Here is a 27,509-nt window from a genome sequence, read left to right as displayed (position 1 = left end):
CAGTGCAGGATTAGGATATCAGTTGAGCTTCTGTGTCACATGTGTCATAGCCTACTGGGGATTGAAAATCAGGCCCAATATAGAACACCCTGTAAATGGCAAAGAAATGTAATTTCAAGTGTTTTCTATTGATGTCATGAAATGTTATGGCATTCTACCCCAACATGTATCAACATTTGTTGATATTTGTGTGAATGAGTGCAAAAATGCTTGTAATGGCCTTTGCCTATGTTATACTGGATTTAGGTACTGTATTGATGTCTGATGGAGCTATTGAGCTATTTTAAAGGCATTTAAAAAAATTTAAAGTGTGACACCTCACCCAAACGTTAGCCCACTCCCATTTTCACATATGAGAGCGAGAGATTAAATTGTAATAGGTCTATGTAAGCATACTGTAAATTAATTTTTTTAATTAATTTTTTGCCTGTTTTTCTTCCTCATCTCCTAACACCCCTTTTTGTTGTGAATGTGAAAAAGGAGTTGAAACATCTCTGTTTTGAACAGGAAATGCAACTGCTGTACATTTCTCAACTGACAGGAAACACAAGTGTACAGCCAGCTGTACTCAGAATGAACCCCAGCCCAAGGAACCCTTGGTTTCTGTGGTTTTCAGTACATTTAGATCTTCTACGGGTAGTGACACTATACTAAAGCCTCTGTGCTCATTAGCACTTCATTGGTTGAGAATTGAGGGCACATTTGTTGGGTAAGTTTCCTTTGAAAGTGCTCCAAAGGCTTTTTTGTGCTGTTGTCCAAGAGCAGTAACTATGAATGTTTGATTTTTCTTTTCTTTTATGCACCTTGTTGTTTGTCGCACAAGTTGTGTCCAATGCATTATCCATGTGTGACAAGGATTTGTCTGCTTTTGATGAAAATGAAAATGCAGTGACACCTCTCACATCTGAACCATTTTCTGCTTTATTGATTCTGTTTCCTTTGCCGCGCATGGCATTGCCTCATTTTCAGACTGAAAAAGAGAGGGATCAAAGAGAGGAGTGTAAAATTAAGCAGGGGGCTGTGGAGAACAGTGGAGCAGAGAGAAATGGAGAGCGTTTCATCGGATCAGTCAGCCAGCGTGGATGAGCTGGTAGAAGCCTGCATTAAAGCCTTTGGTCAGTACTCACATTTGCTTCCTCCTCTTGTGTAAACACTCTGAAGTATTTGAGTATTTTTGTGTCTCTCTCTTTTCTTATTCCCCTATTCCCTTCAGTATTTCCCATTGAATTTCTTTGCTTTTAGACCAAGAACCCCTTGGTGGATAGAGAGACCGAGCAGGGACCTCCTGTGACATATTGTAAAAAATTGAGGGAACATATGTATAGGACCATATTAATAATTTACATTATATCAATAGTTATTGACAAATAAGGTTGTCTGAGATTATAATAAATATAAATCTTTTTAAAATCTGGTTGAAAACTAATGTATCAAGTTTGTAGAAACGTAATAATCCAATAATCCAGGTTGGTTTTATTCCTTTTTGAAAAACGTTTATAGCGTTTTCTTAAAAAAATTAATAATTATTTTTTATAACTCTAATATTGTTAAGTGGTGTACTTTCCTTGTACCTTAAACACACATTAATGTAAAAAACTTCATCATCATTTAAAAAAGAAATGGTTTAAAACATGTTGTTTAATGTAAACAATATTTTTTTTACAATATCATGGAATTTTTGAGTCACAAATCAATTGACTGAATCAAGAAGTTTTCATAGGGTTACTCCATGTGACCTGAATGAAATGTGCCTAATAAAATTTTTATTTTTGTTAAAATTACATAAAATAAAAAAAAACTTCACACACAGCAAAGTGTGGGTCTAAAGGAGTCTTCTCTATTTTTTATTTACCTACCAGGTGGAATTATTATTTTTTTTACTTTTTACACACAACATTTCTCCAAAAATAAAAAAATGAAAAAAATAAAAATAAAGCGAAATTAACACAGCTATCAAAATAGATTTTGTTTTTGCAGTACAGCACTGGAAATAGTCCACCATGTTGTTTTCAAAATAAAATAGATTAAAAAAAAAATAGATTGTTTATTATTGATTATTAAAACTGTAAAAAGGAATGTTTGTACAATTTAAAGAAATTAGGATTTCTTAGGAAGTTGAATTAATGTACTTCATTTTAAGTAAATTAACTGAACTTAAAATGTCAACCTGCCATTACTTTTACATATTAGTTGTACATGTTAAATATTAATTTTACATATTTAACATGCATATTAAAATTAAGTAAAATTTACAAACATTACTTAAACTCTGTCAACTTAGTCCTTTATTTACATATTTTAAAACTGTTCAGTATTCTGAGCATCTCAGTATCTCATCTCACAATTTCTTTAAACATATATTTCATGGAAAGTGATGTGGTTGCTGTCTTAATCCAATAATATCACATTGTTACTCATCACATGAACACCCATGTGAAATAAATCTTATTGTTTTTTAAAAATGGCATGTCCTCGACATTTGGTACATAAAACTGACAAGGTTAACAATCAACAAATTAATAATTTTATCAGAGAAACAAACTCATCCTGGCATTAAAAAAACAAGTTACCTACCATGACAACAAAATTAACAACAAAAATGTACATAAAACCATACAAACAACCAAACAATGCAAACATATTATTTATGCCCAAGTACATGCTGGGAAGAGGTTGAATGGGATAAGTTCAACCAAAGGGATAGTTCACCCAAAAATGTTAATTCTCATTTACTCACCCTCATGATATCCCAGGTGTGTATGACTTTCTTCACCAGAAAACACTTGAAGAAAAATAGAAAAAGATCTTACCTCAGTAGGTCCTTAAAATGCAAGTGAATGGAGATTTCTCTTTTGAAGCTCCAAAAATCACAGACAGTCAGCATAAACGTCATCGATACGACTCCAGCGGTTAAATTAAGGTATTCTAAAGCAACACGATCACTTTTGGTGTGAAAAAGATAAATATTTAAGGGGGGGAGTCACGTGACGCCATGCGAGGATCGGACGTGTGAACTGCGAGCTCTGCACACTTTGCTAGTTTTAATACCTTTTATGACATAAACCGGTGAGATTCAATACACTCTGTTCCATAACTGTTCTAGGAGGACAATATGTCAAAGAATTCAAAATCCTCGGGCTCTGGAGACATTAAAAGACACTTACGCGCTCAAGCTGACGCCCCTCCGGAGGCCTCGGACCAGGGACTCAATTTGGCCAGTGAGGTGAAAGAGATTCAGCGTCAACTGTTGAACATGTTGGTAATGCTGACGAAGGTCGTAACTGACTTGGAGGATCTTGCTGTAATATGTCGATCGATCACTGCCATGGAGATGAAATTCACTGAGTTGGTTACAAGACTGGTGGATGTTGAGAAACAGATCGATTATCTGGAGTCATCGGAGAGGGAATTAGCTGTTAATCCGCTAGCAACCAAAGCGGACTTGGAACACTTTTGGGAAAAGTTGGAAGACCTTGAGAATCGTAACTGGCGAAAAAATGTCTGAATTGTTGGAATTCTTGAGTGAGCAGAGGGTCAGAATATGGTGGAATATCTGAATGGGCTCTTTCCAAGTCTGCTTGACATAACAGGCCATAAGCTGGAAGTGGAGCGAGCTCACAGGGTTCTGGCTCGGCGATCCGCTGAGGGAGACAGGCCCCGATAAATTCTTGACAAATTTCTGAGATCATCCGATTGTGTTACGTGTGGCGAGGAGTAAAGGAAGGCTTTTTTGGAAGAACCACAACATTTTCTTCTTCCCAGACTTTGCGAATTCGACGAGAGAAACGTGATCGATTCAAGGAATGCAAGGAACTCTTACATCAATGGAAGGTCGCTTTTGCACTGAAAAATTGAGAATAGATGCTAAGGATGGCCGCAAAATATTTACATGCTCACAGCAAGCACTGTCCTTCATAAAGTCAATGGAGTAAGTAAGTTATTGTGTGATTCTCACGTTGCAGCCAAGTGGGCCTGACTCACTGAACATTCACTTGACCATCCGAGGAAACTGGGTGCCTTTTTTGTTTCTTTTTGTGCTGGTTCCACCTAGCAGCTGGAGTTTGTTTTGTGCAGTAACACTCCTTCAAGAAACTCTTGCATCAACAGAAGGTCGCTTTTGCACAGATGTTCCTGGCCAGTTTGAGAATAGATGCTAAAGATGGCCACAAAGTATTTACATGTCCCCAGCAAGCATTGTCCTTCATAAAGTCAATGGAATGAGTAAGTCTTTGTGTGGTGCTCGCATTGCAGCCGAGTGGGCCTGATTCACAGAACATTCACTTGACCGTCCGAGGAATCTGGATGCCTTTTTTGTTTCTTTTTGTGCTCGTTCCGCCTAGTGGCTGGAGTTTGTTTTGTGGAGTATTTTTTGCAGGGCATTGGAGTGATTAGGTCATCTTCTGCACTCTTGTAACAGCGGGCTCACTGAACATTTGTTTGACTGCCTGAGGAAACTGGAATTTTTTTTTTTTTTGCTGGTTCCACTAGTGGCCGAAGCTTGTTTTGTGGAGGAACACACCTTCGGGACAGTTATGTGGATGAATCTACATGTTCTTTGTGTTTATTTTGCCTATTGACTGGAGTTTGTTTTATAGATTTTTTTCTGTTATGTAATTCTGTCTCACAAAATTTGTATAGAAACACTGGACTTGAGCAATTGGATGGCAAAGTTTTCGCGGGGGCTGTCGTAGGCATACATGGACTGTTTGAGTTAAGAGAGATGGATGCCAGTTGGTACTGTCGTGCGCGGGGTTAATGCGCACGTTTTTCTGTTTTCTGTTTGTTTGGTTCTTCGGGGTTTGATTGCTGCACTAATGTTGGAATGTGGTCTTTATAATTTAGTTTTTGACACACAATCTATTTTTTTCTAATATGTCAAAATGTCAAATGTTAATATGAGTGGATTGTCTCTCTCCACATGGAATGTGAATGGGTTGGGGCACCCCATAAAAAGAAGGAAGGTTATTTATTTTCTTAAACGAAAGAAATATGATATAGTGTTTCTTCAAGTAACACATCTTTCTCCACAGGAAGCTGAAAAATTTGGGAAGATATGGGGTGGGCATGTTTTCTTTAGTGCTGGCTCAAGTAAGAGTAGGGGAGTCATTACACTGATAAGTAAACATCTACAACTCAAATGTCTCAAAAAGAGAAAAGATAAATTAGGAAGAGTCATTATTGTTTTAGCAGAAATTCAGGGGCAAAGTCTGATTTTGGCTAATATTTACGCACCTAGTGCTGATGATCAGGGCTTTTTTATAGATCTTGAAGGGATGTTGCAAGCCACTGGCACCCCTCATGATATAATATTGGGAGGAGACTTTAATCTATTGATGGACTCAGTCCTTGATCATAGTGAAGCAAAAGTGTGTAAGCCCCCTAGAGCAACACTGACACTTCACAAGATGTGTAAAAATCTTGGTCTTACAGATATTTGGAGACTTTTGAACCCATCTGGTAGGGACTATACATTCTTTTCATCAGTCCATAAGATTTATTCTAGAATCTATTTTTTTTTTATATCTAAGTCCCTCATTTCATCTGTTGTTGACTGCTCAATTGGAAACATCTTTGTCTCAGATCACGCCCTGGTGAGTTTAGAGGTGTTGCCACATATGGAGAAAAAAGAATCATATAGTTGGCGCTTTAATGTATCCCTTTCGAAAAATCCTGATTTCCAACAAATGTTAAAGGCTGAAATCAGTGTTTATATGGAGACCAACTGGTCCTCAGTATCCTCTGTGGGCATGGCTTGGGAGGCACTTAAGGCGGTTCTTAGGGGTCAGTTCATACAATATGCCTCATTCATCAAAAAATCCAAAGCACGAGAACTTGTGGAGTTGGAAGGGAATATTAAAAGTGCCGAGGCAGAGCTGAAGCGCCGAATGTCGTCTGATGGCCTCAGAGAATTGACCCCATTGAAATACAGATATAATACTATTTTGTCACGGAAGGAGGAGTTTTGGCTATTCGGGGCAAGACAGTCATACTTTGAGTCAGGGGACAAAGCAGGGAAGCTTTTGGCTAGAAATATAAAGCAGAGAGAGTCTTTTTCTACCATTCCCTCAGTGAAATCTGCTGGTGGAGGTCAGCTGGAGTGCTCTCATTTCAGGAGTGGTGCTCGGAGATGGGGAGGGTGGCGGCCTTTGAAGAAGGGCCATTTAGAAGACTGGGGAAATTTAACATGTTTGTGGAGAAATGGGGCTGATAGAGTCGCAAGTTCGAATGCAGGGCATGCTGAGTGACTCCAGCAAGGTCTCCTGAGCAACCAAATTGGCCCGGTTGCTAGGGAGAGTAGAGTCACATGGGGCAACCTCCTCGTGGTCGCCATAATGTGGTTTTTGCTCTCGGTGGGGCGCGTAGTGAGTTGTGCATGGATGCCACGGAGAATAGCGTGAAGCCTCCACACGTGCTCTGTCTCTGCAGTGACGCGCTCAACAAGCCACGTGATAAAATGCATGGATTGACTGTCTCAGACACGGAGGCAACTGAGATTCGTCCTCCGCCACCCAGATTGAGGCGAGTCACTATGCCACCACGAGGACTTAGAGCGCATTGGGAATTGGGCATTCCAAATTGGGGAGAAAAGGGGAGAAAATAAAAAAATAAAAAAAGATAAATATTTAAGTACTTTTTAACTATAATCCAATGCTTCACAAGAAGGTGGAGTTCAAGCGGTCTCTCGTGTGACGTATTACCATTGCCATGATACGGACTTAATCTCACTTTCTCCTCTCAGTTGAGACATCCAGGATAAGTGTACAAATGCACAATTGTGAGTAAAGAAATGGATAAATAAAGATCTAAACCAAAACCAACCAAGATACTGTACAGCGATCCTCCTTCTCACATGTAAGCAGCACTGCTCTTCCGGGTGTGTCGCACATGTGTCAGTTCTCACATGTCTCAAATGCCAATGCGATTACGTCACACGCGCGTAACACTGCCGAATGGAAGTATGATTTAGAGTATTTCTTTGTACTGTCTCTGCACAGTTACACCACCTACACATTTTTCTTTTTGTAATTTAACCCCAGAAAATATATATCCAAATGAATTGATTCAGACACATGTTTTTTAATTTACTCATTTACATACCTTGCTATGATGCTTGCACTGGAAACCTATTAAAATAATAATAATTTATTTAAATAAGTAATTTGTTTACCTTATGTTTCAACTTAATGCATTTTAATGATGGAGTGGCAATGAAACATAAGCTGAACTTTAGCTTCTTAATTTTAGCTTTGGTTGAAGATAAGCGAATATTGCATTTTTGTTTATGGCTTATTATTTTTGTGAGATTAAACAATATTTGGTGGAATATCTCCTGCAATATCGCCACTGTTTAAGACCCCTGTTGTTTAAAAGTTCTGTTCTTCTCTAGTTCCTTTACTAATTTTGAGACTTGATTCTAAAGAAAGAAAATCAGAGGCAAATGGTTTTATGTAAATAAATGTGAAACTCATTTTCCTGCAACTGTCTGGCTTTCTCTCTTTCCCCCAGACAATGAAGGTGTTCTGAAGGAAACATCTCTGGTGCGCATGTTTCTAACCATGCATCCCTGGTATCTCTCCTCCAGTGACCTAGCCAAGAAACTCCTGCACAAGTATCCTTCTACAGCAGATCTATTTTTGCTTCTACAGCATTGCACTTTCTGAGAACTCTAATTTTCAAAAACTAGAATTACTATCAAATACCTGAAAAGAAATAAAAAGTCTTTGTGCATTTAGTTTCGGACATGACAGCCCAGCTTTTATGTAAGACATTTAGCACTTAATACATTCGGTCATGGGTAGGGTTTGTCATTTGGAGAGTGGGCTGACAGCATCATAAACTGTTTCCATCACTCTCCTCGCAGCCGATAATAGTAATAAAGTGGAGCTGCCTTGACTGTTTTAAAAGGTCTCAGGAACAGGATTGTTCTGCAAATCGACAGTCTCAAATTTGTCACCTTGTCAAGTAGGTTAAAAACCCATTTATTCAATTAGATTTTTTAGTTTGATTTCTTGGCTCAGTACTACCACTGAAATTTAAATACTGTACAGTGGGGTTCAAAAGTCTGAATACATTTGTGAAAATGCATCAATTTAGCATTTCTCTAATGGAATCCAATTTTTCATTACATGTTATATTATCAGCATGACAATTTGTTGTTTAAAGTTTACATTAACATGAATTTCGGTATGTCTTAGTACAATGCACTGTATCTGCTTTAATGACAACGTGCATTCGAGCTGCATGGACTCCGCAAGTTTGTACAAAACCTGATGATTCATGTTATCCAGCATGTTATGAGAATGTTCCAAAGAGCCTCTTGTTTGCTTCAAGGAAACAAGGAAATCTGACCTCTTGTACAAAGAAGTTCACATGATCAATGTCATAAATTTGCTGATTTGATTAGTGACCTAGAAATACTGCAAAATATTAAATATTTGTATTTATATGTAATATATTTTAATTGCATTCAATACCATTTTTGGTTAATTTCTTTTTAAACCCTGAAACTTTCTGTATATTTTTAGCTTTAAATACATTTTGAATCTCAGATTTTCAATGTGGACTTAGACTTTTGAACCCCACTGTGTCTCTTGTAAAGGCGTGTATGATTTGTACCATAAAACAGCTTTGTTGGATCACAAATATTATACTCTGAATTCACATCAAAAGGTTGAGGCAAGACTATTCACTGAGATTACTGGTTCTCCTGATGTTATGCCCAGACCCATTTCACGCATAGCTACTCAGTGTCATAGCTCCCTCTGTCTTCTGTCTCCTTTCTTTCTCTGTCAGGTTCTGGATATCTGAGTTTCCTGCCGAATTTGACCTGAACCCTGAGCTGGCCGAGCAGATCCGCGGTCTGAAGGAGCGACTGGAGCAGAATGGAGATGTGAGACGCAGTCTGCTCATCGACATAGACAGCATGTGAGTCACAGGGCACAGTACTAACCTAAACCGCTGCTCCTTTGAGGCCTGGTGAATGAAAAGGGATTGTATATGGAACATCATGATAACAACTGTTCATACAATTCATACAATGGTCCAATCATTCCCTGTTTACATGGCTTGTTATTTAAGTTGATTTTATCACACTGTATGGCACGTCTATATACAGTGGTCCAAGAAAAGCATTTGGACTCAAAAGCCATTCTTAAAACAGGGACAGCTTATACCAGCATAGGCTGAATGTGAAATTATTAAAATATCAAACTAAGGGGGCCTGGGTAGCTCAGTGCTAAAGACGCTGACTACCACCCCTGGAGTCGTGAGTTCGAAACCCAGGGCCTGCTGAGTGACTCCAGCCCGGTCTCCTAAGCAACCAAATTGGCCCGGTTGCACATGGGGTAACCTCCTCATGGTCGCTATAATGTGGTTCGCTCTCGGTGGGGCGTGTGGCGTGTGGTGAGTTGTGTGTGGATGCTGCGGTGGATGGCGTGAAGCCTCCACATTCCCTGTGTCTCAGCGGCAACGTGCTCAATGAGCCACGTGATAAGATGCATGGGTTGACGGTCTCAGATGCCGAGGCAACTGAGAATCATCCTCTGCCACCCGGATTGAAGCAAGTCACTATGCCTATGAAGTCAACATGGCAAAGAATTCAAAGTTTCGGGCTCTGGGACATTAAAAGAACTTACGTGCTCAAGCTGATACCGCAGACCAGGGACTCGGTTTGGTGCAGCAGGAGAAATCCAGCGGCAATTGGCGAGCGTGTCTGTGATGCTGACGAAGGTTGTTGCTGACCTGGAGGATCTTGTTGTAATACGTCGATCGATTACAGCGAAATTCTCTGAGTTGGTTACAAGATTGTCGGACGTCGAGAGGCGGATCGATTATCTGGGGTCATCGGAGAGGGAATTAGCTGCAAATTCGCTAGCGACCAAGATAGACTTGGGAAAAGTTGGAAGACCTTGAGAATCATAATGGCGGAACAACGTCCGAATTGTTGGAATCCCTGAGCAGGAAGAAGGCCGAGATATGGTGAAATTCCTAGACTAGCTCTTCCTGAGTCTGCTCGACATAACAGGCAATAAGATGGAAATCGAGCGAGCTCACAGAGTCCCGGCTCGCAGATCCGCAGACGGAGACAGGCCCCGATCAATTCTGGCCAAATTTCTGAGATCATCCGATAAAGATCTTGTGTTATGCGAGGCGAGGAGCAAAGGAAGGCTTTCTTCGAAGAATCACAACATTCAGCGGCATTTGTTTGACTGTCCAAAATGCATATTTAGGATGCATTAAAATAATCCACACGACTCCAGTCAACAAATAAAGTTATTCTGAACCCAAACGATTGATTATTTTTAGAAACAAAACAATACTTATATACCTTTTAACTACAAATGTTCGCTTACGTACATCTCTGTGACATGTGCTCATGAGAGGGATGACATAAGTCCGTTGGTAAGGTCACGCGTGGAGGAGGAGGCAGGAAGCGCGTCATTGTTTACAAGAGGAGTGCTATACAAAAGTTTAATTGTCTTTGCTGTAGATTTGTATAAGTGTATTGTTCAAAATGGTCGTTTGGTGTGTGTATCCTGAATGCTTCAACCTTCAGAAACCCCAAAGAAAATGCACACCGGGAAAAATATTAACTTTTCATTGATTGCCTATACATGATCATGAGCGATTGAAGCTCTGGCTTATCACGCTGATCCTGGATATCAGTACACCCCTACATTCTCTCAAATATTGGAGGGTGCGCAGTGAACATTTTCCCCTGAGGATTTCAGACCATTGAAAGAAACAAAGTGTCGATATCTGAATTCATCGGCTGTGCCTGTGCTGTTTTTCCAGCGAACTCGGGTATGTGTGAAAACTTTAGCAGAAATATATAGGCTATATGACAAAGAAAAAGCACAAGTAGATAACGCAACGGTATTGCTCCGAAATAAATGACGGTTATGTTTTTTTTATTATTATTATTTGGAAATTATTATTTATTTTATATTGTTTTGAAATTGTTTTGGACTGTTTTGGTTTGTGAACGGTTCTTGGTCTGTGGTCTGTGCAAGTTTCTCTTGTACACAATGACGTTCTTCCTGCAACGAGCTTATGTCATCTCTCTCATGAGCGCGTGTCACAGAGATGTACAGAAGTGAACATTTGTTGTTAAAAAGTATATAAGTATTGTTTGGTTTCTAAAAATAATCAATCGTTTGGGTTCAGAATAACTTTATTTGTTGACTGAAGTCATTTGGATTATTTTGATGCACTAATATTTACGCACCTAACGTTGATGATCAGGGTTTTTTATAGATCTTGAAGGGATGTTGCAAGCCGCTGGCACTCATGATATAATATTGGAAGGAGACTTTAATCTATTGATGGACTCAGTCCTTGATCATAGTGAAGCGCCGAATGTCGTTTGATGGCCTCAGAGAATTGATCCGATTGAAATACATATATAATACTATTTTGTCACGGAAAGTGGAGTTTTGGTTATTCAGGGCAAGACAGTCATACTTTGAGTCGGGGGACAAAGCAGGAAAACTTTTGGCTAGATATATAAAGCAGAGAGAGCCTTTTTCTACCATTCTCTCAGTGAAATCTGCTGGTGGTGAAATATTTACCTCAGCCATTGATATTAATAATGCTTTTAAAGAATTCTATCTTGATCTTTATAGTTCCACCTCTTTGTCTACTGATGAAATTTTTTGGAACCTCTAGAACTCCCTAAATTGACGACTGAGCAAAAAAATTATTTTGATTCTGAGATAACCTTGGAGGAGCTTGACGAAGTAATTAAGTCCATACCTACAGGCAAGGCTCCGGGGCCAGATGGCTTTGCTGCTGAATTTTTTAGATCTTATGCTACAGAACTGGCTCCACTTTTGTTAGAAGTTTATACGGAATCATTAAAGAATGAGAAGCTTCCGCCAGCCATGACACAAGCCCGGATCAATCTGATTCTTAAAAAGGACAAAGATCCAAGCGAGTGTAAAAGTTACCATCCAATTTCCCTGATCCAGCTAGACGTTAAAATATTGTTGACTAATCGATTAAGTAAAGTTATGACATCTTGTATACATATAGATCAGGTGGGGTTTATTCGGGGCCGTAGCTCTTCTGATAACATTAGGCGTTTCATCAATATCATGTGGTCAGTGGCGAATGATCAGACTCCGGTCGCTGCCATCTCACTTGACGCCGAAAAGTCGTTTGATATGGTAGAATGGGATTCTTTTTATGATTTTGGAAATGTATGGGTTTGGGAGAACATTTATTGGATGGATTAAGTTACTTTATAGACACCCTGTAGCGGTGATACAAACAAGTGGATTAATTTCAGATTATTTTACTCTGGATAGGGGCACTCGGCATGGTTGCCCTCTTTCCCCATTATTGTTCTGTTTTGCCCAGGAACCATTAGCAGCCACGATAAGAAAGGAGGATGCTTTTCCAGGGGTGATGGCAGGAGGTATGGCGCATAAGCTTCTGCTTTACGCAGATTATATTTTATTATTCGTCTCTGACCCTACTAGATCTATGCCTTGCCTCCACAGAATTATTAATTCCTTTTCTAAGTTCTCAGGTTACAACGTCAATTTGTCTAAATCCGAAGCTTTGGCTCTAACAGCGTACAGCCCAGTAACGGCTTTCCAGCTGGGTGCCTTCCAGTGGACCAAACAGGGCATTAAGTATTTTGGTATTTAATTCCCAGCAAATTTGTCTGATTTAGTTAGAGTTAATTTTGACCCTTTAATAAAAAGGTTTTCGAGCGATGTTTGCAGGTGGGCTTCATTACATTTATCTATGATTGGGAAGTTTAATGTTATTAAAATGAACTGTTCAACTACCTGCTACAGTCACTCCCTATAGATGTCCCCCTCTCTTATTTTAAGGAATTTGAGAGCATAGCGAAGTCTTTCATTTGGAATGGTAAGCGTCCCAGATTACATTTCAGTAAACTGCATAGGCCGATTGACAAAGGTGGGCTAGGCCTACCCAAGATTTTGTTTTATTATTATGCATTCGGTCTCAGATATTTGGCTCATTGGTCACTTCCACCTGAAACAGCCCCTCCCTGGTTTTGTATTGAACAGGAAGTTCTTGCCCCTATTTTGCCATGACAAAACCTTTCTATCAGTCTAACCGGAGAAGTTAAATTACACCCCGTTATCTCGCATTTGCACTCAGTATGGACAAAAGTGTCCAGAGTGTTTAATTCAGATATTTATCTAAATGTTGCCTCGAGCTTATGGCTGAACCCTAAACTACGTATTAATAAATCCCCTTTCTGCTTGTCAGAGTGGATTGTGAGGGGGGTTACTACATTTGGTGACCTATATGAGAGTAGTATGTTGAGATCCTTTGAAAATTTGGTACATTTTGGGATCCCCAGATCTCAGTTTTTTAGGTATCTACTGCTGCGCCACTTGCTCTGTTTTATTTTTGGGAATAGCATTCACCCCACTAAAGCAGCAGATACTATGAGAGTGGTGATTACTGCTTTTGAAAAAGGTCATGAGGCATCAGTGTATTACTCCCTGCTAATTCAGAGTCTGGGGGATGGAACCTCAACCACTCTCAAGAGATTATGGGAGAAATATTTAAACTTGGAATTGGAGGAGGGAGAGTGTGCTAGGATTCTAAAAAAACGTCAAGACTGCATCTAGAGACGCAACGGTGCGCCTTATGCAATTCAAGATTTTACATCGGTTCTACTGGACCCCCTCTAGATTGTATAGGTTTGGTCTTAAAGACACACCCACATGCTGGAGATGCCAATCAGAGGATGTGACATAACCCATGCCTTTTGGGGGATGTGTTGAGATCCAGGAGTTTTGGTTGAAGGTTCGGAGACTGGTGTGCGATGTATTAGGCACTTGAGTATCATTTTGCCCCATACTCTGTATTTTGGGCGATGGGGCGGTCATCGATATTGAAAATAGACGCATAAAGAGTTGTGTCTTAACCAGTGTCATGATCTCCAGGCAGATAATTTTAAGGGGCTGGAGGTCTGCTGGAGCACCCTCCTTGGTGCTCGGAGATGGGAAGGGTGGCAGCCATTGAGGAGGGGTCGTTTAGAAGAATGGGGAAGTACAATGGGTTCATGGAGAAATTTGGCAGATATATGTCATTTATGGATGGGTGATTATTATTATATATATATATATAATTTTTTATTTGTGTGTATGTGTGTGTGTGTGTGTGTGTGTGTGTGTGTCTATATCATTTGCAACCACTGGAATGTTGTTTGGGCCAGGGTGGGGTTGGGGATTGATTTATGAGAATCATACTAAAGAGAATGTACCAGCAATGCTGAATTATGCAAATTTTTAGCTTGTGTTATCTTCAGTTTAAAAGTTACTTGCTTTCATAGTTTCTAATTTAATGCAATTATGTTAAATACATATTTAAGTGTCGCTTATGGGTCCAAATAGCACTGGGAGCCACTGTATTCTTGATAACTGAACACTTAATTCCACAAGATAATGAAACTACCAATATGCAGTGTTTGGACATCTGGGACAAAGAACAGAAATACAGCTTGTTTTGTTGCCTGCAGCCCATCATATGAATGGAGACGGCAACTGGATGAGACTGTCCAGAAGAAACGCAAGACGTCTCTTCTTTTTGACCATCTGGATGCCTCCACCCTGGCTGAACATCTGACTTATATGGAGTACAAATCATTTTGCAAAATTCTTGTAAGTCTTGTAATTAATACATTGCAAAATCTCACATTCATGTCCAGTACAAGTAATTTTAAACAGATATATTTACCTGATATTTACCTTGTTTTAAAATATTGCATCTTGAATATAAATGTATTTTGTCTTTTGGCATCGGTAGGTTTTTCATTAGTTTATTCTTTAAACAAAAAAAAAAAAAAACAGTGTAGATGCAAAGTAGGGCACATTTGGCCCCTCTGAGCAGCAGTATTTGTTGTTGTGTTTGTATGTTTGTGTATTTAATAGCATGACCTTAAATCAGGGGTTGTATTGAAAATTTTGAATCTGTTCTCTTTCAGTTCCAAGACTACCACAGTTTCGTGATGCATGGCTGCACGGTGGATAATCCAATTCTGGAGCGTTTCATTACTCTATTTAATAGTGTTTCCCAATGGATCCAGATTATGGTTCTCAGTAAGCATACAGCTCAGCAGAGAGCCACTGTCATCAGTGAATTTATCAAAGTGGCCCAGGTTAGTACAATTTCAAAAATTTAAATTCTGTTATCATTTACTCACCCTCATTTTGCCCAAAATCCATCTGACTGACTTAAGTGGAACACAAAAGATGATGTTAGGCAGAATGACCTCTTTTTGAGTTCCACAGAAGAAAGAAAATAATTTGAGTTTGGAAAAAACATTAGGGTGATAAAAACAGTGAAGCATTCCAATGATTTTATACTAAATATCAGCACTCTTATAATGGAACTTGTCCAATCAGATTACAGGACCAAAACTAACTACTGTATAATTGAAGATATGTAATACTGTATATATTTATATAAGATCTGGCCATTGTTTGGTGTGTATCTGTGTATGTTTGTGTGAGCAGATGCTACTGCAGCTGCAGAACTTTAACACACTGATGGCTGTTGTGGGTGGACTCAGCAATAGCTCCATTGCTCGACTCAAGGATACACAGGCACTCATTGGCAGCGAGACACGCAAGGTGAGTACTGCTAGAGAGCTGCTTTGTGATCACACTTCCAATACTGTTGAGAAAAAACAACAACTGTAACACTCAAACTCTGGCTAAAGGAGATAAGATTCTTAAAGTCAGCGAACAGAGCCCTCTTAGCAGTAGGCGGCTTGAGTGGCATTTTCATACTCTTCGCCAGATTGCACAGAAATATCAATACTGAGTGGAGTGCAATGTTATCAGCAGGCCCACACAGAATCTGCGCACCTGGCATTCTGCAGAAAATGTCCGCACTGCCCCTTGCATTTTTGTTTATTCAATATTTTGGCTAATGTGAACATGCATTTGGCTACTAATAAGAATGTACACTTTTAGTATGTTTGTAGCCTATGTACAGTACATATATATATATATTTATTTTAATTTAATTTATATATAAATATATAAACATACATATACATTAGGGGTGTAACCGTTCTCTGTAAAAAAAAAAAAAAGAACGGTATGCCAACCACGGTTCGGTAAGCATTTGCTCTGCGGTTCATCTCTAGTTTAATAACACATCTGGATCATGCAGTTTGGTGAAAAAAATAAAGCGCCAAATAGACATGCGCAATTGTAACCTCCGCTAATGCACCTGTATGGCTCTGTAGATGGACACACTCCGCATGTGCTTCATGTGGGTCAACTTTCTACAGAGAGAAGCTGTCCTATTAACTGTTAGTATGTTAAATCAGTTGATGACATCATAGTTCTGCATGCATTAGTGTGAAGTTGAAAATGACAAGCAGAGAAAACAAGCCGCAAGAGAGAAGCCTCTGCGTTATTTAAGTCTCCTGTCTGGGAACTTTTTCTTTATGCAGTCATTTACAACAGCGATGGTCAAAACTTTTACAAAAAAGGCACTGTTTGCAGACATTGGTTGAAGAGAATGCTGTATATTGGTAATACATCGATGTTTGATTAGTTGTTTACGCTGACATCAACCAAGGATATATAGCGCGCGGTGCGCACAGAGCCGCAGGTGAGCCCGAAACTTTAAGCAGGGACTCGGTGCTAGTTCGGACAGACATGAAACAAGAACTAAAGAGCTTGGAGTGTTCATAGCCAAAGTTATGTTGCCCTTACTCCATTGATGAAGATGTGGGATTTCAGCTTATGATTCAAATACTTGAGTCACGTTACAACAACCATTCTCGTATTCATTTTAACAGCAAGTTTATTTCTTCTATAGTGATGTACAGCTTCAGAACACTGAATATATGTTGAGTTTGAAATGCACTTTATTTTGATGCTTGTAGTGTAATAATGCAGGTATTAAGTTAAAATGTTGAGTTGGTAATTAGAGAAAGTGTTTTTTTTTTTGTTTTTTTTTGTAATTAAGGACCCTAATGAAAATAAACCATGGTTTTACTATACTAATATTGTAGTAATCATGACCGTAATAACAAGGGCTGTTGTCACCATTGTTTTCTTAGCAGAAATCATGGTTTTGATAGAATTAACCATGGTTTTATGTAGTAATACTGTAGTAGCCATATAGTAACCTTGATTTTACTATAGTAATTATAACCATGATAGTAACCATGTAAAAAAAAACAATTCTCTCACCTTTTTCTCCCCAATTCAGAATGCCCAATTCCCAATGCACTCTATGTCCTCATAGTGGCGTAGTGACTCGCCTCTACTCGTAGGACGAATCTCAGTTGCCTCCGCGTCTGAGGCCATCAACCCGCGCATCTTATCACGTGGCTTGTTGATTGCGTTACCGTAGAGACATAGCATGTGTGGAGGCTTCACGCTATTCTCTGCAGCATCCACGCGCAACTCACCACGTGCCCCACCAAGAGAGAACCACATTATAGCGACCACGAAGAGGTTACCCCATGTGACTCTACCCTCCCTAGCAACCGGGCCAATTTGGTTGCTTAGGAGACCTGGCTGGAATCACTCAGCACGCCCTGGGATATGAACTCGCGAACTCAAGGGGTGGTAGTCAGCGTCTTTACTCTCTGAGCTACCCAGGCCCCCAACCATGTTAATTTTGTTGTTACTGTGATTTTACTACAAAAATACAATGTTTAAACTATGGTTACTGTAGTAAAACCATGGTGATTTGTAGTGAGGGCAAATCTCTTGAAGTGTCTGTTACCAAATAGTATATTTTTATATTTGGCAGTAATATTTTTTTTTTTTTTACCTGAACATAACAAATACTGAAACCGTGACCCTAAAACTGTGTTGCAAACTGAACCTTGAGAAATTTTAACCGTTATACCCCTAATATACATATACAAATAATGTATAATACATATATTTATAGATATAATATATATTTAGGTATATACCTATAATATATTATATTTATAGTATATAATTTTGATATAATTTATACATCATATAATTGTATTAATTAATTTATTAATTATAATACATTTTATATATACATATATATATATATATATATATATATATGTGTGTGTGTTTTAAAAAAATTTTAAAATGTAAAAACTTTTTTGTTGTAACATTACCCTGCCATTAATTATAATAATAACAACAGCAACACCATTGCTGCAATGGGGTTTCAAATACAGCTGCTGAGGGAGTGACAGTAGATTTGGCATCTTTCTCTCTTCTGAATGCAATAATCCATCTCTCTATATTTTTTCCTTGTATGGAAAATCATGAAACCATAATAGTGGATTTTTTTAAATTGTGCAAAAATAATCTAAAAATAATATTTGCAGTAGTCTTCCATTTACCACTAGATGCCAGTGGTAAAGTTTACCCATATAGTTTACTTCTGCATCTGAACTGAAGGGGGCCAGTTCATAGATTTCCCCCCAAAATCAGCACAGAAAATGCAAAAAATTCTGCAGAGTCTATCTGGATCTGGTTTTCAGACAACCAAATATCTTCTGCTCTCATGAAGAGCTTATTCCAAAATGTCTTGAACTAATGAACCCACAGTTAATATATCTGCCAAACCAGCCTTAAAGGCATAGTTCACCCAAAAATACACATCCCAGATGTGTATGACTTTTTTTTTCAGCAGAACACATTTGAAGAAAAATAGAAAAATATCTTAAATTGCTAAGTAGGTCCTTAAAATTAAACCATCGCGTCCGGTCAGCAGTGGTATCTACGTGTGATGTAATCATGTTGGCACGTGAGACACGTGAGAACTGACGGACCTGCAACACACCCAGAAGAGCAGCGCTGTTTACAACTGAGTAGGAGGAACACTGTTCAGAAGCTTTGTTGGTTTTGGTTTAGATCTGTACTTGTTTATGTTTGTTTACTCACAGTGGTGCATTTGTGTGCTTTTCCTGGATGTCTCAACTGAGAGAAAAATGTGAGATTATGTCCGTAACATGCCAACGTGAATTCGTCACATGAGAGACCACGTGAACTCAGCCTTCGTGAATGCGCATACTGCTGCTGACCAGAATATAGTTAAAATATACTTAAATATTGATCTTTTTTGCACCAAAAGCGATCGTATTGCTTTAGAAGACATTTTAACCGCTGGAGTCGTATGGATGACGTTTATGCTGACTGTTTTTGATTTTTGGAGCATGAAAGGTCAGGTCACCATCCACTTGCATTTTAAGGAACTACTGAGCTGGGATATTTTTTTATTTTTCGTAAAACGTCATACATACCTGGGATATCATGAGGGTTAGTAAATGATGAGAGAATTTTCATTTTTGGGTGTACTAAACCTTTAATTCTTACTGATTGCCTTCTCTGTGTTGAATCAGGTGTTTGATGGATTGGTGGAGCTGGTCACTTCCTCTGGAAATTACAGTCGCTACCGTCAGCGTTTCTCAGAATGTTCAGGATTTCGTTTCCCCATCCTTGGGGTTCATTTGAAGGATCTGATTGCTGTCCACGTGGCCCTGCCTGACTGGGTTGACCCAGAGAAGAGCAGGGTCAACCTAACCAAGACTCATCAGCTGTACGCCATCCTGGAGGAGCTGGCACTCATTCAGAGCACTCCACCCAGTATAGAAGCCAATTCAGACCTCCTCAATCTGCTTTTAGTGAGTCTAATATAGGAAGTGTTGTTGAAAGTATGGACACATGTGAGCTCCAGTTTCCAGGTGCAGTATCCACAGAGTGGGGCCAAAAGCAAGTTGTATTTCTTTAATTGTAAGTGATGTAATACAGTCAACAGTTGACCCCACACCCTAACCCAAAACTCAACCCTAATCCTAACCATTAGTAATGTTAAAAATGTAATTCTAGAGTGAAAATGTGACCACCGAATCATGCTTACCATTGTATATGTGAATTTGATTACTTCTTGGTTCACACAGGACCAGAACCCATGTGTCAAAGGTTGTTCACGTGACACGCAATCAGTAACGCTAAAGGGAAATGTGATTATTGATTTCAAATGGGATTGGAAATGGGATTGATTTCAGAGTACATAACTTTCGAAAGCAATGTGTCATTTTCCTGTATGATCATGTTGACGTGCATGCAATATTTTTTTAAGACGTTCACTAAGAAATTTAGTTAGCTAGAGAGAGCACAACAGGATCCCAGGGACTCAAATTATGTTTTGGAAAAATGTATCTAGTTTTAACTTGACACAACATCTAAAAATGCACTCATGGTTCAAGACATGGAAAAACAGTGAGATGTGACACAAAGGCCAAAGACTTCTAACTGACACATATGTGCAGTACGTAGACCAAAATTAAAAAATAAAAATATTGCAGAAAACGATAAGGCTTTCTTTGCCAACAACAAAAAGATAAGGAAGTCAGTAAAACATAAAAATGTTCAGTGAACTAATATTTCAATTAGGGAACATGGGGTTAAGAGATGATTTAGCTACTTGGATTTGTCAATTCTGTGTCAATTATTAGATACGTAATGATGGTCACTTTAACTTTTTGACATTAACTATCAATTTTATTTCTGTCCACGCCCGGTCGCCAGGTGTCTTTGGACCAGTACCACTCAGAGGATGAGATATATAAGCTTTCTCTTCAGAGGGAGCCACGCAGTATTAAACTATCAGTGAGTCACCCCCACCGACATAACTGCTCAGATTGCAAATCAGTGGCCACCATGAGGTAGAAACCACCAATTACAACTACTTGACACAGTTTGACGGATTAATTTTCCCACGTTGCTTGCATAATCAACCAATAGACAGCAGTCATTTATACACATCTTTTGGTGCCTTATTTCCTCTTGCTAAGTGACTTCACCATTGATTTCTGTCCTCTTAGACTTCCAGCTCAAAGTCGCAGTCTCCTCTGATAGAACAGTGGGCATCTTCTGTCAAACCCAAAGCAGATCCGGCCATTATCAACAAGCACATTGAAAAAATGGTGGAGGTATGTGATGCAAACATGACTAATTTCACTATTCATTTATAAATTCTCTGAACATTCTTTGATATTCTTATAATCTCATTGCACATTATGTACTATATGTTTAACATGCAAAATAAACCCCTTCAGGGTGATACAAGACTCCTGATCAACATATCATGGTTTATTTTGTGATAATGACCTGATTGTACACTATCCTGCTTATTACAAGGCTACTTACCAGATAAATAAGTAAATGGGCATAAATATTAATTCCAGTTGAAATTATTTTAATTCGTGAGAATGAGATCATGGAATGATATGAAAGACATAAAAACAGCATACTGTTGCTATGTAGGAAATTGTTTGCCCGGGACAACAGTCAATTATACGGTTTTGCAGTACAGCAGTAATTATACAAAAATTATTGACAGCAGAATGCCACGATTGACCAATTGAAATGAAGTATTCCAGAGAGCCATGTAATAAGCATTATTAATTTGTTTTAAAAGAAAACTAACCAGTAGACATATTGTTTTTCAGTCAGTGTTCCAAACTTTTGACACTGATGGCGACGGCTACATTTCCCAAAGAGAGTTTGAGATCATTAGAAGCAATTTCCCTTACCTTGGCAAGTTCGATGAACTGGACCAAAACCAGTGGGTTTATCAAGACATCTACCCAGTTTATCTAGTGTAATTATTTTCATTCATTTGTCAAAGTCTGCAGTACGGTAAAAGTTCCATCTTTCTCTTTTTCATTTTGGCTCCCAGGGACTGTAAAATTAGCAGAGAGGAGATGATTGAGTACTTCACCAAGGCAAGCTCCTTACTGAACTGCAAGATGGGCTTTGTTCACACGTTTATGGAGACAACCAGTGTGAAGCCTTCAGTTTGTCGGCACTGCTCTCGCCTGGTGAGTGCACATTTTATTTAGGGCTCAAACTCTTTATCTTCATCTCCAACCTGACAACAACCCAAAGATGAGATGAAATAAGCTCTTTTCAGCATCATGAGAAATGGCCATCTGGATCTTTATCTATTTCAAAAAGCACAGATGCACATAATGTGATCTATTTTAGATCTTGTATTCGTTTATATTTGTCTCTCCTGTCTCAGCTTTATGACTTATGTTGTTTTTGCTTGGAGTGCAGCAGTGTTGTTTTTTTTCAGAGGCAGGCTGGGGAGAGGGAGGGTGTGTCTGTGGGAAAGATGTTGTTTTGTTCACAGTTGGTGTACTGCTGAGGTACTGTTGGGTGTAGATAGTAACCACTTCCTATTTTCTGATTTCCTGTCAAGATCCACCCTAGCACATAGCCTGTTTTCCTTTTTTCTTCAGTGTTTGTTTAGTTGAACAAGGGTTTTTGAAAAATGGATTTTGATATATACAGGTTCTTTGCTATGTGTACTCTAGTTGACATGAAATACTATTTCATATCCTGCATTGTGATATGCTACACTCCATCTAAAACTATTAAGTTATTTATTAAACCAAAGAACATTTTGCTACTTTTTTTGTTTATAACTATTATGCATGCATGTTTTTAATGATAATATTGATTTAGAGAATATGTGGAACATTTGTACTTTAAAAAAATAATTTGTCACACTACAGAACCATAAAAAATATACCAGTAAAGGCAAAAAGATGATTAAAAATCATGAAAAACTAATTTAACTTTCATTTTCCCTTATACATTCATATACATTTTAACCTAAAATCTTGATGTTGATTTTAACTCTTCTATTTTAAGGAAAATTCCAAATAAGCAATTTTTTTGGGTCAAAAAAAGACCTGATAGAGTACAGTAGATATACAGTACAGCCAGGGGCACATTAAGGAACCATGGGACCCTCCTCTCACCGTTCCGCTATTCTTTTACAGTAGATAGACAGTAATCCCTTAATTTTCAGTGAAAGATAATTAAAATACTTACACATTGTGTCTGTTTCATTCAAATACAGAATCGTGATTTATATTCTAAGGATTTTTATTTCAGAATATATTTATTTCAGATTTTTTTCAGCCCAGCAGTTAAAAAATAAGCAGAAAATCCCTTACACTTCCATTTCAATGGTCCCCACACATACACTATATTGCCAAAAGTATTCGCTCACCCATCCAAATAATTGAATTCAGGTGTTCCAATCACTTCCATGGCCACAGGTATATAAAATGAAGCACCTAGGCATGCAGACTGCTTCTACAAACATTTGTGAAAGAATGGGCCGCTCTCAGGAGCTCAGTGAATTCCAGCGTGGTACTGTGATAGGATGCCACCTGTGCAACAAGTCCAGTTGTGAAATTTCCTTGCTACTAAATATTCCACAGTCAACTGTCAGTGGTATTATAACAAAGTGGAAGCGATAGGGAATGACAGCAACTCAGCCACGAAGTGGTAGGCCACGTAAAATGACAGAGCGGGGTCAACGGATGCTGAGGCGCATAGTGCGCAGAGGTCGCCAACTTTCTGCAGAGTCAATCGCTACAGACCTCCAAAGTTCATGTGGCCTTCAGATTAGCTCAAGAACAGTGCGTAGAGAGCTTCATGGAATGGGTTTCCATGGCCGAGCAGCTGCATCCAAGCCATACATCACCAAGTGCAATGCAAAGCGTTGGATGCAGTGGTGTAAAGCACGCCGCCACTGGACTCTAGAGCAGTGGAGACGTGTTCTCTGGAGTGACGAATCACGCTTCTCCATCTGGCAATCTGATGGACGAGTCTGGGTTTGGCAGTTGCCAGGAGAACGGTACTTGTCTGACTGCATTGTGCCAACTGTGAAGTTTGGTGGAGGGGGGATTATGGTGTGGGGTTGTTTTTCAGGAGCTGGGCTTGGCCCCTTAGTTCCAGTGAAAGGAACTCTGAATGCTTCAGCATACCAAGAGATTTTGGACAATTCCATGCTCCCAACTTTGTGGGAACAGTTTGGGGATGGCCCCTTCCTGTTCCAACATGACTGCGCACCAGTGCACAAAGCAAGGTCCATAAAGACATGGATGAGCGAGTTTGGTGTGGAAGACCTTGACTGGCCTGCACAGAGTCCTGACCTCAACCCGATAGAGCACCTTTGGGATAAATTAGAGCGAAGACTGCAAGCCAGGCCTTCTCGTCCAACATCAGTGTCTGTATATCATATTAAACCCTCTGGATTAAGAATGGGATGTCACTTAAGTTCTTATGCGTCTAAAGGCAGATGAACGAATACTTTTGGCAATATAGTGTATCTAGGAATAAGGATGCCATAGAGACTTGGGAATGGTCTCTTCTGTCTTAAGCAACCATCTAGTAATTCCCTAGCAACACGTTAGCAACACCCAAAATACGCTGACATTGAATAAATGTAAACAAGTATCATAAAATGCAATACACATTGTTTTTAAATATTTATTTATTCATTCTTATAGAGGATTCAAAGGCATTTTGACTTCTGTAAATACACCATTAGGATTAGTTGTATTTTTTTAAAGGGATAGTTCACCCAAAAATGTAAATTTTCTTATCATTTACTCACCCTCGTGCCATCCCAGATATGTATGACTTTGTGTCTTCTGATGAACACAAACAGAGATTTAAGAAGAATATTTCAGCACTGTAGGTCCATACAATGCAAGTGCATGGTGACCAAAATTTTTAAGCTCCAAAAGCATATAAAGGCAGCATAAAAGTAATCCATAAAACTCCAGTGGTTAAATATATATCTTCAGAAGCGATGTTATAGGTGTGGGGGAAAAACAGCAATATTTAAGTCCTTTTTAACTATAAATTCTCCTCCCTGCCCAGTAGGTGGCGATATTCATGAAAAATGCGAATTGGCATAAACAAAAGAATAAGAAAGTGAAAGTCGAGATTGCAAAAAAGGACTTAAATGTTGATCTTTTTCTCACCCACACTTATCATATTGCTTCTGAAAATATAGATTTTTGTCACTGGAGTCAGATGGATTACTTTTATGCTGCCTTTGTGTTATTTTGGAGATTCAAAGTTCTGATCACCATTCACTTGCATTGTTGGACCTACAGAGCTGAGATATTTTTCTAAAAATCTTTATTTTTGTTCAGCAGAAGAAAGAAAGCCGTACACTTCTGGGATGGCATGAGGGTGAGTAAATGATGAGAGAATTTTTATGTTATTGTGAACTATCCTTTAAACGGTTCAAAAATGACCCGAACATAGCAGGAGGGTTTAGGAAAAGTTAATGTATACCCATATACCGATGTATAGAACCTTATGTATAGAATATTTTTCATTTATTCTCTGTCATTTTGCCTAAATATATTCTAATTCTTTCAGATATGGGGCTTTTACAAACAACGTTACAAATGTCAAGGTATGAAACCAATCTTAGTCCTCCAATTTTCAGAGTAACACTGAATAGCCACGGGGTCTTTTTAAATAAAGCTGTCAAAGCATCATTACCCTCCTCTTGTGTTTTTCAGTCTGTGGTGTTAGCTGTCATAAAGACTGTCGGAGTCATTTGGCCATTGAGTGCCGCAAGCGGGTGCAGAGTGTCAGTTATCACAATGGCACTTCCTTTAAGGCCACACGTTCCTTCAGCTTCCCGCCACCTAACAGCACCCAGCCAATAGCAGAGCATGCAGGTATGTACATGCAGTTGGAATTGTACAAAAGACTTCTTTGGACCTAGATTTCTGTATAAATTGTCAAAACAATTTGATCTTCAGCAGTCATGGTTTATGTGTAATTTGTTTTAGCAGTCTGTTTGTCTATTGTTATGGCCAGATCAAATTGTAAGATCAGATCCAATTTTTATGGCTGATTTATGCTGAAATCTAGGTATATCCAAAGGGTGCACATACTATTTTCCTGCAACTGTACACATGGATGCATAAACACATACTGATGTGCCTGAAATGAGGAAAACCAATAATTATCAAGCTATTGTTATCGCAATATTATACTATTAATATTATAAAATTATATATGTATTTTCATATTCACATAATTTTGGTACAATCGCCATCATGTCCAGGAATGTATTTGATCTTTTGAAAAAGTAAACAATTATGATAATAACTTGCAAACTTCAGTGACTTGTAATCCTTTCCCAGCATTTTGTATTCCCTCTACCTCCACAGTCATCCCAGATGGCTCTCAAGAGGAAGAGGACGAGGTTTTTGATGTCCACCTTTGATGAGGTAAGCAAGAGAAGAATTATGAGACTAACAAATATGTCTTGTACTTTCATTACCAATTTTATTTTTATTTTTTTATGAAGAGAAATCCATAACCTGGCATTGGATTCATTCTTTCTATTTTCATAGGAAAATCCTGGAGGGAACTAATAAGATACAGCAGCCTAGCAACATCATTCTCCAAAACTCCAAAGTGTGTGTTTGCTGTCCAATTTTCTTCATGTTCTTTTTCGCTCTTACACTGTGATAAGAACCAGATACGAACTGTACTGAAAATCTTCTGAAAAGAGGAGTATCATATGTTAAAAAAAAAAAGCACACCAACTACTCAAAACAGATTTTACTCAACTATGATAATATCTGGCAATGTACAAGGCTTTGATTTATCTAGTATCCTAAATGTGTGTAATTCTTGCAACTGCATGGTTTCATTGTCCTGTTTAATCTCCATGATATACATTTTGAAAAGAAGACAAGGTCAAATGAATGACGTGTTGCAAAGATCACTGTACCCTGGTCATGAGCTCACATCACACCAACAGAAGGCGCTGTTGTGCTGACATGACAAGCTTTGTGCTGCCTCAATCGCACTGTCTTTTTTACTTTTTTCTTTTTTATATATATATTTATATTATCATTATGCATATGAATGATTTGTTTTCCTAGATATATACATTTGAGTTTATCAACATGTATGTTTGCCAGTGTTTTTGCCACAAAGAAGGATACATATATGATATGAATAAGTAAGCTGTCTGGATGAAAAGTATTATTATCTGAGAAATGAGAGGAGATTGCACCATTAAAGGGTTCATTCACTGAAAAAACTGTCTTTACTTAGTCACCCTTATGTTATTCCAAACACATATGGCTTTCTTTTGTGGAACAAAAGGGAGATGTTAGGCAGAATGTTAGGGACTGACAGCCTCAGTCACCATCAAATTTCAATGCATGTTTTATCCATTGCCTACAATGAAAGTGAATGGTGACTGAGTCCCTAACATCTCCCTTTTGTGTTCCATGGAAGAAAGAAAGTCATACAGGTTCGGAACAAAAGGAAGGTGAGTATATGAAAACCAAATTTTCATTTTTGGGTGAACTATCCCTTTAAAAGACACAACCTGTGTGATTCTCAAGGGATATGACTGGGGAAATGCCATCATCTACGTATTCCCTGTTCAGACATACAGCTTTTACTGCAAAAACAACACAGATGCAAAGAAAAGCAACAAAATGAAGAAAATGAACTCAACTATTAAGATTTTTCCCAATAAAAGTGTTTAAATTCACTAGTTACAGCAAATACCACACTGTGAATTATAGTCTGAAATTGGCCTTGGCTCTGATGGTTACAGTGGCGTATCCTGGACATTTTTACTGGGGTTGCCAAGATGTGGCACAGACCTAGTGTGGGGTGGCGATACCGGGA

At 38.6% G+C, this 27,509-nt stretch overlaps 1 protein-coding gene across 3 annotated transcripts; it reads left to right on the top strand.

Annotated features, from left to right (window-relative positions):
- The first annotated feature begins 540 nt into the window (after positions 1 to 540).
- On the top strand, positions 541 to 26,907 carry LOC127431259 (RAS guanyl-releasing protein 2-like). 3 transcript variants are annotated; one of them, XM_051681632.1, is made up of 17 exons: positions 543 to 709; positions 970 to 1,115; positions 7,507 to 7,609; positions 7,906 to 7,962; positions 8,794 to 8,925; positions 14,510 to 14,651; positions 14,975 to 15,148; positions 15,507 to 15,623; positions 19,358 to 19,639; positions 20,547 to 20,627; positions 20,843 to 20,950; positions 21,470 to 21,585; positions 21,700 to 21,841; positions 25,218 to 25,254; positions 25,364 to 25,525; positions 25,997 to 26,083; positions 26,210 to 26,907. In XM_051681632.1, the coding sequence occupies exons 2-16, from the start codon at positions 1,046 to 1,048 to the stop codon at positions 26,077 to 26,079; spliced, it is 1,806 nt and encodes a 601-aa protein (XP_051537592.1). In that variant the 5' UTR covers positions 543 to 709; positions 970 to 1,045; the 3' UTR covers positions 26,080 to 26,083; positions 26,210 to 26,907. The 3 variants fall into 3 exon arrangements, with proteins under 3 accessions (XP_051537594.1, XP_051537592.1, XP_051537593.1); XM_051681633.1 differs by having other exon boundaries at positions 546 to 709; positions 26,024 to 26,083; XM_051681634.1 differs by lacking the exons at positions 25,218 to 25,254; positions 25,364 to 25,525; positions 25,997 to 26,083; positions 26,210 to 26,907 and adding an exon at positions 24,989 to 25,183 and having other exon boundaries at positions 541 to 709.
- Positions 26,908 to 27,509: the final 602 nt, after the last annotated feature.

This window comes from Myxocyprinus asiaticus, chromosome 40 (assembly GCF_019703515.2).
Source record: "Myxocyprinus asiaticus isolate MX2 ecotype Aquarium Trade chromosome 40, UBuf_Myxa_2, whole genome shotgun sequence".
In the NCBI taxonomy this organism is placed as follows: domain Eukaryota; kingdom Metazoa; phylum Chordata; class Actinopteri; order Cypriniformes; family Catostomidae; genus Myxocyprinus; species Myxocyprinus asiaticus.
The sequence above is the reverse complement of the archived record's forward strand: the minus strand, read 5'-3'. Positions and strand labels throughout refer to the sequence as shown.

Coding starts and splice junctions, on each gene's coding strand:
- LOC127431259 (XM_051681632.1), top strand. CDS start 1,046: ATGGAGAGCGTTTCATCGGATCAGTCAGCCAGCGTGGATGAGCTGGTA. Junction 8,926..14,509: donor CTCATCGACATAGACAGCAT/GTGAGTCACAGG, acceptor TGTTGCCTGCAG/CCCATCATATGAATGGAGAC. Junction 25,255..25,363: donor ACAACGTTACAAATGTCAAG/GTATGAAACCAA, acceptor TGTGTTTTTCAG/TCTGTGGTGTTAGCTGTCAT.